Here is a 12585-nt window from a genome sequence, read left to right as displayed (position 1 = left end):
CTTGCTATATATAAGCCAATGATCCAGAAAGTACTTGCAGTTATACCTAGGCAACCTCACTGAAGTCAGTAATGGTCTCAAAGTATACCTGCCACAGTCAGGCTGACCTATTGTTCAGAAGTTTTGAGCACTGTAGTGTTTCCTCTATCTTGCATGCAGTAGCCATCTTCCACTAGCTTTCTCCTGAAAGAATCTCTCGTAACTTTTCCTGGCCTGGGATTTAAATGCTGCCCTTGCAAGTGCACATCTTCCCTTAGCTTCCAAACTTTAGCGTTGAAAAAAGATTTGTGGAATGGTGAGCTGAAGCTGACTGCTAGGGAAAAAAATCTTTAAAAACTAAAATGGACTGAAACTGAACTTTTGCCGCCTAAAAATGTTGTACAAAGTGAGGGCAAGCGCAGAGAAGCAGAACAAAAGGTGTGAAGGGTGGCAAGAAGAATTGGAAAAAAAAAAAAGGAAAAGGGAGGTTTTACTGTTTCACACATGCAGCTTCTGTATAATAAAGATGGGTGAATAAATCAGACACAGAGCAGCAAAAAACAATGTGAATATAAATTCAGAATTATTATAGACGGGTATCCCAGTTGGGCTAACTTCTTGTTGATAACCTTGTTAATAAATAAGGCTGAAATTCAAAGCAATGCCATGTTGTTTTGATTAGATTCCAATAGATTCCAACTAATAATGCCAAAAAGGAAATATCTTGATAAGAAGGGTGAGAAGAGGGATAATTTGGATGGAAAAGTAGATGGAAAAGGGAAATTGAGAAAAAAAGGAAAGCAGGCAATAGAATACAGTGCATCTGAAGCTTAAATTCTGTGTGTTATAAAAGAAAATGCTCATTTGTTGTTGAATAGTAGTAGGCATATTGCAAAACTGAGGCAAAACTACAGTTTTGGAAATAAACAAAGCCTGCTTTTCACAGTATGTCTATATTTAGGAAGTGGTTTTTATTTCAAGAGCTTAAAGTAGTAGAAATTCCATAGATAGGTCCAGCCAGATTTATAGCAGTAAATCCCAAGTGAGAAAAGGAAATAGCAGTAGTATTAGTAACAATGGCAGAAAAGCTGGAAGGGCAAGAGAAATGGCCCATATCCAGTCAACTCATAGATGTTCCCTTCCATGCAAGTAAACCGGCTACTATTTACCATCTTGAACTTCTGCTTCCTCATGACTGGTGAAGGTAGAGTGCGTAGATGGGTAGTTCCTTACCTGACCAAAGCAATGAGCAGTCTTTCTATCCACAGAGGCAATGCACCATGTTTTCTTAGCACTGAAGAGCTTTTATTATGCATTGAAAAATTCTAGAAGAGAACAGCAGGAGTCCCCATGGAGTTGCGTATTTAAACCTTACAGCTCAATAACCATTTGCAATATAACTGGGTTTTGAAATTTGTTGTTGTTATTCGTGCTCTTTCAGTTGAAGAAGGAGATGCTTTATTGTTGCTTTGTTTTCTTTTGTTTTTTTCCTTAGGACTGTATGATGGTGGGTCTACATACATGTGGTGATCTTGCTGCAAATACACTACGAATTTTCACTGCCAAGCCTGAAATCAAAGCAGTTTGCAGTGTAGGTTGCTGCTACCATCTGTTGTCAGAACAGTTTGAAAACCAAGAAGGTAATTCTTCAGCTTAACTTGTGGCTGCCAGTTTGTATGTTGAGAGTATTATAACTTCTAATTAATAACCTCCTTGTGTTTGTTCCTTTCCAGTGGCTTATTTAGTACTGGTTTTAATTAAATTATGTGGGTCATTCACTCCCGGATGCTCTGTAGCTTTTCTGTTATGCCAATATTCCTAATAGTCTTACTGAAATTAGGGACATTAATGTAGAATGTTTTTTATGTGGTTATGAATACAGCTGGTTTTAGTGTATTACTTAACTTGTAAAATGTGGAGGCTTTTTTTAGTCCAGTATGTTTTCATTCGTTTGAAATATTTCGTACCAGATTTTGCCCTTGGCTGTCTGCATGCAACATCCATTTATGTTGAGTTGTACATACACAACTATGAGCAGGATTAATGCTGCTGTTTAACAGTTAGCTGTTCAGGCAGCTAAGGTGCAGCTCCAGTCTGACCACGACACATGGTAGATCTTGCTTGCTTCAGTGATCTTTTCATGTTGTTTTTATCTGGCTTTGCAACAATTTTAAGAGTTTTTGCAGTGTATTAGCTTCAGTTACTTCACAGCACTTCTCATCCCAAAAACAAAGAAAAATAAAATACAATTGACATTTCTCAGTTACAGAAATGCAATTACTAAAAAATTTACAATTCCTTTTAGATAAGAGTTTTTAAAAATTGTTACTTTTTCAGGTATTTGTCATTAAGTATGTGTGTATGAAACATTTGGCTGTTTCTTATTATTGCAAAGAGAACACAACTTTCTGTTTGTAGTGGTAGGATTATTTTTTTCTAGACCAGTGCATAAGGCTTTACTAAACTATTGTTACTCAGGCACTACCAAAAGATCAGGTGTGATAACCTGTTTCTAAGTTCAAACAAACAGATGTACATGCATGGTGGTAAGAGATACTGCAGTTTCATAGCAGCATGTAAATGAAGACAAATTGCATGTTGGAATTTCTAGCTGTTTGATTTTTCTCAGCTTGAATGATAAAATCACTCTCTATGAAGAACCTTTAGACAGACAAAAATGTAGTATTCTTTTTTTTTTAAGGGGAGAACACATAAATAGTTCCAGTAATACTAAAAAAATTGGTTGATTTTTTTTTTTTTACTATTACTATGAAGGTACATATCCTAAAATCTATAATGCTGTTGTATTCTCCTGAAAATGTTTTTTTTTTTCATAAATGTATGGTGGAGGGGTAAAAGCACAAGGACTGACAGTATCTTAAAAGCTAATACTTCTTGAAAGAGAAAATGGGAACGAATTCAGACTAAAGCTTGTATCTACACTTACTATGCATGGATTTCAAATTGACAAAGCATTGTAGAGGATGCTAGAGGACTCTGTAACTAACCAGATGGTATAGATCCAACAACTCACTTGTAAAAGAAGTAAACTCATTCATCTTGTAGCTGTCTGAGACAAGTGGATTTTGGTACTGCTTCTGAAATAGACTAAATGATAGAATCAGGATTGAATAATTTAACTTGGAAGTGGCTTCTGGAGGTCAGCTGGCCCAGATCACAGTGCAAGACAGTGTCAAATCAGGTTGTTCAGAGCCTTGTCTAGTCATGTTTTGAATGCCTCCAAGGACAGTGGTTCAGCAGCCCTTTACAATGTTTGCCATCACCATTAAGTTTTTTTTCTCATATCTATTCACAATTTTCAGCTCTCATGCATTATCTATTGTATTTTCATTGTGCACCTTCAAGAATAGTCAGCCTTAATCTTTTCTGTTCGCTTCCCTTTAGGTAGTTGAAGACAGCAGTTAGATATCTCCTTGACAGTCTCTGCAAGCTTGTAGTCCTCTTGCCACCACTGTAACCCAGTAAATCAGTATGGTGTGTTGGAGAGCCCAAAGAAGCACTCTAGATATGCTCACAAGTGCTAAAAAGGGGAAATAATCACATCCCTTAACCTGCAGGCTTTACTGTTAAGCTTCAGAGTCCTGTCAATTTTCTCCTCATCTTAGAGTCTACCAGAGTCATATCTTTCCAATCTGTCTATAAAGATCGTAAGGTAACCTTGCTGAAAGTCTCACTAAAATCAAGGCTTTCCCTTACTTCATGGAGACAGTTACTGCATCACAGAAGTCAATAAAGTTTGTCAGTGCTTGGTGGATTCCTGACAGTTATTCTCCTTCTTGTTCATTATGGGCCTGGGCATGGTTTCCAGGAAAATTTATTCCATAAGCTGATTGAGAACTGAGGTTAAACTGAAGATGGGTGTGATGTTTACCTTCTTCCTGTCACCAGGAACTGCCCCTGATGGATGTGACTTTTCAAAGATGGTAGAGCGTGGCCTTTGTGTGACACCATTCGGTTGCCTCAGCTTCCTGAAATGCATCCCATATGGTCACATGCAGTTGTATTTCCAGTTTCCTTTTGTTGTCCCTGAGACAATATAATCTCTATTGTAGGTAGTCCTTCACTTGTCCAGGCTCTGACAGTGTAGGGAAGCTAATCTAGACCAAAAACAGATTGAAGAGACATGTAGAAGACCCAGATGGAGAGAGTAGTTTCAGTATTAGGAAGCAGCCTTAGAGCTAGATCTCTGCAGTAATGGATAAAAGTTCTTCCTAAGAAGCTGAGAGAACTGGGGAGAATTTGCTGCAACGCAGGAAATCACTTACTTGTTTGAAATCAGTCCAAGCAAGGCAAGCAAGGGCTTGCCTGCAAGGACACAGTGGGAAGTTCTCTTATAAAGCATTTTATACTTATTTTATCTTGACTTTGCAGCTTTGAGACTTTGAAGGTTTTTTTTATTTTTTTTTTTTTTTGTAAATGCCATTGCTCTATTTTTTATTTTTTATTTTTTTTTGCCCTGTTTAAAAGCTTTCTTATTTTCTTGAGGTTTGTTCCCATAAGGACAAGGTTGAAGCAAGTCCACCTCAAAACTCCCCCCGAGTAGCACATTTTCCATCTTTGCTGCTTCTTTAATGTAAAAGTAGCTGGTTGTTCTCATAAGTCTAGTTGAAGCAGATGTGCCAGCTCACAAGCTGCTGTGGACTGATGGTTGCCATAACTTGAGATGGCTGGGCTGTATGTTGTTTGGCAGTTAAGTTTTATACAGTACTAAGGTCAGTCTTGTTTGAGGCCAGTGAAAAATTGCTTTTTCACTTCGTATTAACCGGAATTAACTGGTATTCATGAGAAGAAATGTTACCTGTTTTGATGCCTAACCTAATCTTTATAAGTCTGAGGTGGTGAATTGACAAAATATCAACAAAATCTTATTATGCTATTTTTGGCAGGATATTCAATCACCTTGGTTATCACATTTGGGGTTTCTTGCTTCGGAGGAGTTGACTACAGGGAATAATGCCTTACATTTCTTTTATATTCTGAAAATAGTAAGGATATTGCAAGACTGCCTGATTCAGTTTACCATTGGACCCACTGTGAATACTCTGGGAGCATTTCTGATGAAAGTGGTTCCCGGTAGTCAAAGTCTGGAATATTGCAGTCATTATACAGTGTCCTTCTATGTGTCTCTAAATGAGCTAAATTCATCAAGAAATTTTTGTAATGAGACTGCATTTCAAATTATGCTGGGAATAATTTTAAACTCTTAAGATCATGAAAGCCTTTGTTTTGATTTATTAGTAACTACAACAACTAAGAGGTGCTGTGTAATGTCAAATTCCAATTCAGTATTAAAAAGCTGAGGCCAGTGACTTTTAACACCTGTCTTTAAATTTCACTGCTGTTATAAGCTGCATCAAATACTAAATTTCAGTTAATGAGGACTATTATGACAGCTGTTGGAAAATTCTAAGTAGTTTTTCTTTGGCTTTCTCTAAGGAGAATTGGCTGTTTATACACAGATTCTTCTATGGATAAAATGCATTTGGCCATTGATATAATTGATTCCTTTGGGGTTTTTCTTCACTGTTACTGCATCAGATAGTCAGTTACATCAGCATAGTAATGATTTTACTATTTGAGACTTTTTACATAAACCTATTTACATAGTGAACCATTATGACAATTTTTCTGGAAACAGTCCATTTGCTAGTGAATTAAAACAAACTCCATGCCTCTGTTCAGGAGCTATTGTTAGGATTTCTGAGAGCTGTTTTATCTTACAGTTAGGTAGTACATTTCTGGGGCAGTGTACCACCTGGACTATAATTATCCCTTAACAGACAGTAACTGCAGATTTAAGATGTATTCAAAAAGACTTGACTTTCCTTAGAAAGGAATTGATTTGTTTCAGTATTCTAATTCTCTTTCTTCTGTCCTCCAAACCACTAAACACATCAGTGCCAGTATAGAAACCAATAAAATTTTTCAATATTGTATCCTCTGTTTTGAGGAAAAAACACATGAGCATTACTATTGCTAAGGAGCTACTTATTTATAAGTATTTCATAATTTGAAATAAGACATCAGTGTAGTTGTATAGGTAGCTTCAATGATAGCTGTCTGATAGAAACCCTTTTTGAGGTTAGCATGAGTACTGCAAATCACAAACTCCAGCTTTTGTAAGGATTTCCAGGATCAGGTCACTGTCCTAGGAAGAAGAAGATACATGCTGGGCAACAAAGGTCTAGAGCCTTCCTGGAAGCTGTGGAGAATACCTTCTCAGTAAGGCACTCTGCAACAAGTCAGCAAGCCTTTCGCGGAAGAGTAAGAGCCTTGGTCTCTCAAGTTACATAAGTATAAACTTTTACTACATTTGTTAAGCTCTAACTTTTAAAAGCTAGTGAACATAAATAGGAGAACTAGAAAGGATGCACAGGATTGTCAAAATTCACATATAGAATTTTAGCAGATTTGTGGAAACTCAAAAGGCTTTGAATAAGGTGCATTTGGCAGACAAAAACTTCAAAACTAAATTTCCTAAAGGATTCCTTACACAAACATAATGGCTGCATATCACTCCATTCCACTGAAATATGGAAAGATCTGTCACTGTTTTAGAAGCATTAGAGGGCAGATGATTTATGTGTTGCCTAGGTATGTTTTCAAAGATATTCCACAGCCAGTGTCCTAGAATAGCTATCACTGATACCATGGCAACACAGGAAAACACTTTGAAGCAAGAGATCAAAATGCTTGATTTCCTTTCCAAGGCATCTGTAGATATTGCTGCACAGGGCACATTTAATGAATTTGTGACAGAGCTAACAAGTCACTAAAACCCAGATGGTCTCTATCAAAATTTATCCTGAAAAAATATGAAAATATTAACTAGGTAAGTTTTACAGATGTTAAATAACAGCACTACCTATTTATGTTATTAAAGTATTTTTCATTAATAAATGTAGAACAAATATATCAAAACTGGAAACTATCTTCCATTTATAATTTTGCATGGGTATACACAGTAAGACATTATAATTGAGAAAGCCAAGGTTTCTAGAATCATAGAATGGTTTGGATTAGACGGAACCTTAAAGATCTAGTTCAAACCCCCACCTGCAGTGGGCAGGGACACCTTCTAGTAGACCAGGTTGCTCAAAGGCCTGTCCAACTTGATAGTCTTGAACACTCCAGGGATGGGGCAGCCAAAACTTCTCTGGGCAACCTGTGCTAGTGTCTCATCATCCTCATAGTGAGGATATTTTTTCATAATATCTAATCTAAATCTACTCTGTCAGTTTAAGGCCATTTTCCCTTGACCTGTACCTACATGCCTTTGTAAAAAAGTCACTCTCCAGCTTTCCTGTAGGCCCCCTTTAGGTACTGGTGTTTTCTGTGTTTTGTTTGTTTGTTTGTATTTTTTTACTTAATTCTAAATGGTTGTGGTTTTTTCCTTTTCTTAGTACCAGGTTGATCTTTTTATTGAACTGTCAGGTCTCAGTTCAAAGCCGTTCATTGTGTATTTAAAGTTAATATTTTTCCCAATTCGAATAACTTTCAGCTACGTCCAATTTTTAATGGAAATTGCTCTATTTTTTTTATTACCCTTAGAATCATCATAAAACTTTGTCGTACTCTTCTTAACTGTCTCAGACTATTTGTGAATTTGATCAAAAACTTGTTCCAGCAGAAGTCTCCTTAGGCCTCTTCTGGTGATCTCTGTCCTCTGTGAAAAAATGATACTTTATTCCCATCCATTGTTTCTGTCAATTACTTACCCATAGGAATACTGTATCTTGTTATGTGTTTTGATAGATTCTCTAATGGTCTTGTTGAATACCATTTGGAAACCTACTCTATCTTTCTTGTCTAAGTGTTCCTTGAAGCCTTAAAAGAAAAAATTGCAGTATGTTTGTGAGATGACTTTTTAAGAAAATCACACTGGCTCTTTCCAAATATATTATAGTTCCTCAACTACCCAATGACTCTATTCTTTAAAATACTTGCTCTCTATAAAAATGTGAAGCTTCCTGTTTGGAAACTCCCTGGACCTTCCTTTGAGCTCTTCATAAGAATTAAAATTACATTACCTGTTTTCAGATCTTTAGACTCAAAGAGTTTTGATCAAGAAGTTGCATACTGCAATTTGACAATTTCGACTTGGTTTTTGGTTTTGTATTAATGCTTTATGGTCTTGGCAATTTTTTGCTGTTTACAACTTAAGTTTTTCTATAACTTCTAGGCATTCTTTAGATACTATCCTTTTAGATATTTCATCTGATGAGTCCCTTCTCTGAAGCAGAACTGTGGCTTCTTTATAGTTTTATCAAAATTGTAGTCCTATAACTGCTATAATTTTCTATTTATAAGAAATTCTGTAGGCAGAGATCTGCAAAAGGTTGAAGAGTTCTGAGATTAAAATTAAAGTAATATTGAAGTCCATAGAAATTATTATCAAAGAACATACAGAATTATGTTTCACTTTTATAACCATTGAAAGAAAAATGTTTTTGCTTCCTTGTGCCAATTGCACCACTGACATAAGACAGTTATTTGTTAATAACCTTTTTTCTTCTGTCACTGTGCAGAATACAGTTAAATAGCTTGTACTCTCTCAAGGAGATCCAGAATAATACTCTAACAATTTCATTCTCTGAAATGGAGTCAGAATATTTACAACATAATAAAAATTACATAGCTGAGAAGGGAAAAAACTTCACATTTTTCATTATGACTGTTATTGAGATCAAGTGCAAAAAGACTAATTTTACTGAGAAGATAAGAATTGCTAAAGCTATAAATCCTTGGTAAGCAAGATTAATCTCCTGTTGGGATGGTAGTATTTATAAAACTGTTGAGGCATGGTGTCGCTGTATATTTTCTGCTGGTCTAAATAGGGTAATTCCTTTCCTAACTTCTATAAGAATAATCTGTGCATAGTGACAGCCTTTGTATGTCAAGAGCAAGGAGCTTAGGGTATGTTAACTAATGCCTGTTTGTCCAGCACTTATTAAAAACTCTGACAAGAATTCTCTGGGAACATAATATGAAAGTGATGAACTACACATGTTCAATATACCATTTATTTCAGTAACATCTGCAGGAATGTAAAAATACTCTTCTGAATAAAAACATACCAAATAATTGTCTATTTACCTTTTTTCAAAAAGAAAAAAAAATTCAACATAAAAATCTTTTATGTTTTGCATTTTATACCAAACTTGGCAAATAAATGCATTGTCTATTTGAGAAGTGAGAGAAGCAGAAAAGATCTTTGAAATAAGACAGGAAAAGAATTCTTTTAAAAGCAAGGGCCATTTTCAAATACAGAACTTCAGAAAACTTTCTTCCATCTTGAAATGTAGTTTCTGTGAAGTCATTTAAGGTATCTTCCACAGTTTTAGTAACAATGATGTATCAGGGTATTTCCTTTTTATACATCTTTGTAGCATAATGTCAATGTAAATATACTACATGTAAATGTACATGTTCTAATCCTTCAGTCTACAGCATATAAGTAGGCTACATAATTTGTGGTATTTGCATGACTTCAGCTGGGTTCCTTTTAAACAAAATATTCCACACGGACTATTGCAATCTCAAGGCCTTTGGGAGAAAAATCTAATGTACAATGTGACCTTTGAGTGTTAATACAATGTGGATGTTACAGGGTTTGTCATGCAGAAGACTTCTGATGTATTATAATAACAGTAGTACAAACACTCCTACAGTTCTTGCATCGGCCTGTCTCATGTTTGTTACGGAAGACCTATTTCCACTAAGATAATACATAAATTTGCCACTAATGACAACTGAGATGAGGAGAATTAGAAGTAGGAGGTATAAAATACAGTTCTGTTAGTGTTACTGGTTACATTAAAAGATATATAAGGATAACTTCATACTGTGCCTGTGCATATGTTATACTTCTTTCTCCTACTTTGCAAAGGGGATTTTTCTGATTTAGCATACAAATTCTTTCACTTTTTTAAATTTGTGTCACGCCTTGCTAACGGAGTGCTATGAGAGGTGTTCAGTAGTATGAGAAGGTGGTTAATTGGCTTCAGTGGGAGTTTCCTCCAAGTGAAAGAGGTACACAAGTCTGCTGCATAAACCAGTCTTAGTGTTGAGATTCATCTTCTTTTTGTTTGGAGTTTATTAAACGCAGCTGCAGAAAATTTCATTGTCCAGTCTAAGAAAATAAATTCTTATACACAAGAAAATTGAGAAAATTGTTGGAACACAGTAGAAGGAGTTTATATAAAAATACTTTTCCTTTAGCTTACACATTTATAGGGCAGTTTATGGATATTTGTATCCCATGATTCCATTTTATTTTTACACTAAAAACAGTTTATACATTTGCCATGTTTACTGATAAAAATTAGATTTTTTTTCCAGATAACTTAACTTAATAATTAGGGGTCATTTTCCTTTCCAATTAATACAGTTATATTAGAAAAAAGGTAACATTTTTAATATTATAGTTACAATTTTGAGTACCAGAATATAATATTCTTTTTACTAGTAAATATTTTGGTTTGTGCATATGGAAAATGACTACTGTCTCTTGAATCATCATATAAGTGGAAATGGCATAGCATTTGATATATATATAGATATATTCCTGTTAGGGTGGTGAGGCACTGGAATAGGTTGCCCAGGGAGGTTGTGAATGCTCCATCCCTGTCAGTGTTCAAGACCAGGTTGGACAAGGCCTTGGGTGATATGGTTTAGTGTGAGGTGTCCCTGCCCACGGCAGGGGGGTTGGAACTAGATGATCTTAAGATCCTTTCCAACCCTAACAATTCTATGATTCTGTATGTCTCCAAATCAAGGGTCGTGTTTATTTCTTATTCAGTGGGTGTTTGTGTTGGAGTGTCATGTTTCTGTTGTTGATTTTTAATATGACTAGTGCTAAGTTCCTAGAATTAAGTAACTGGTCTGGAAAGCAATATTTTAATACAATTTTAGCAAAGAATTTATTTTCATTTCCTTTCACAGCTACTTACCTCAACTTTTATGCCAGTTGCTGGGTTTTTCAGTAGAACTAGAATGAACTCTGTTTTCTTCTGGGAGACCAGGCTTATTCTTCACTGAGCTACTTCTGAGCCTGAGCTTCTTGTCTCTCTCTTCACTCTGCTTCTCTGATTTGTCTAGGTTGTTGTAAGTCCTTCTAGGCCTTCCAAGTGGTAATCAGTCTAGAAGAATGGGGGTCCCTGCCTTCCTTACTGTGACCCTATTGAAATGCCAGTATTGACATAAAACTGTCAGAAACCATTTCTTCATCTTTCACTTGCTGTGTCCTGTCAAAGTTTTCTTTTAGCTTTCAGTAATTTTTCTAGTATTAATCATATGTTATTGTGCTCAAAGCAACAGATACAAAATCCTTTTCCTTAGTCTTACGAATAGCGGCTGAAGGAACTGGAGTTGTTTAGTCTGGAGAAGAGAAGGCTCAGCGAGGACCTTATCACTCTCTACAACTACCTGAAAGGAGGATGTAGTACTCTGGGGGTCAGTCTCTTCTCGTAGGTAACAGATGATAGGAGAAGAGGAAATTGCCTCAGTCTGCGCCAGGGAGACTTAGATTGGATATTAGGAAAAAAATCTTCACCAAAAGGGTTGACAGGCATTGGAACAGGCTGCCCAGGAAAAGTGGTAGAATCACCATCCCTGGAAGCATTTGAAAGATGTGTAGGTGTGGTGCTTAGGGTCATGGTTTAATGGCAGACTTGGCATTGCTAATGGCTCATCTTGATTGTAAAGGTCTTTTCCAACATAAATGATTCTATGATTCTGTAATGAAACTGAGATCAAAAAATTGAAGAGAAGAAGGGAAATTAATTTACATTGCCAGTTACAGTTCTCAAATGTGCCCTGCTGCTTCCCTCCCTTTTTTTTTTTTTTTTTAAATTAGTTTTACACTTCTAGGAATGTTTACTGTCTTCCTTGGAAGAAAGAAGACAGTATTTAGATCATAGCTTTTTATATGATTTTAAGATGCAGTTTGGGCATTTACTCTTTAAGATACACTGTCTAACAACTTCAAATGCAGAAATAGGAATGTTGGGACAGAGAATAATAAGGAACAAGTGGAAAGGAAATAATTTAGTCCTTGGCCAAACCAAAACATCTCTATCAGCTCTGTTCCCGAGCCGAAAGTCAAAACACTGCACTGCACCACCTACCAAGGAGGAGAAACATGACTGCTACTACTGAACCCAGGACACTATTACAGCTTTTCCTTTTACCTGACCATCAGTATGTCAGGATCTACCCAAGCAAGGATATGTTTCCTGTCGCTGTTATCTCTCAGATATTGCTCTTTGAATTAAATAGCTGAAGAGAAGATCTTAGTGCCAGCCTTGAGGATTCAGCCATACATGTTTTAGGTGCCATGTCATGTTACCTTTATCTGCTTGTCTTTGATAAGAATCCCAAAGCATTGTTGGCCAAGAAATGTGTGATTAATACAGAGATTTTGCAATGTGCTTGGCAGTCTTTGCACAATTGCCTCACAGTGACAGCTGTGTCTGATCTCCAGTCAGTTGTGCTTTTTCTGTCCAATTGGCACTCATTTTATTTTTGGCTTGAGTATTCTCTAGCTTCCCAGGAGTAGTTCAAAATGGAGCCTTCGCATTCTAC

The 12585-nt window shown here is 36.2% G+C and overlaps 1 protein-coding gene across 5 annotated transcripts in view; it reads left to right on the top strand.

Annotated features, from left to right (window-relative positions):
- METTL25 (methyltransferase like 25) overlaps nucleotides 1–12585 on the top strand; it is a 61127-nt gene that overhangs the window by 20207 nt on the left and 28335 nt on the right. For all 5 annotated transcript variants that reach the window (XR_009743626.1, XR_009743625.1, XM_061454692.1 and 2 more), the window contains exon 5: nucleotides 1475–1619. Coding sequence is in view for 3 of the 5 variants with exons in the window: in XM_061454692.1 (XP_061310676.1) it covers nucleotides 1475–1619 (145 nt within the window). In the remaining 2 variants the exon portion in view is untranslated. The remainder of the gene's footprint in view (nucleotides 1–1474; nucleotides 1620–12585) is intronic.

This window comes from Pezoporus flaviventris, unplaced genomic scaffold (genome assembly GCF_033815535.1).
Source record: "Pezoporus flaviventris isolate CSIRO_AGI_PZ_B2104156 unplaced genomic scaffold, CSIRO_AGI_Pfla_v1 ptg000016l, whole genome shotgun sequence".
In the NCBI taxonomy this organism is placed as follows: Eukaryota; Metazoa; Chordata; class Aves; order Psittaciformes; family Psittacidae; genus Pezoporus; species Pezoporus flaviventris.
The sequence above is the reverse complement of the archived record's forward strand: the minus strand, read 5'-3'. Positions and strand labels throughout refer to the sequence as shown.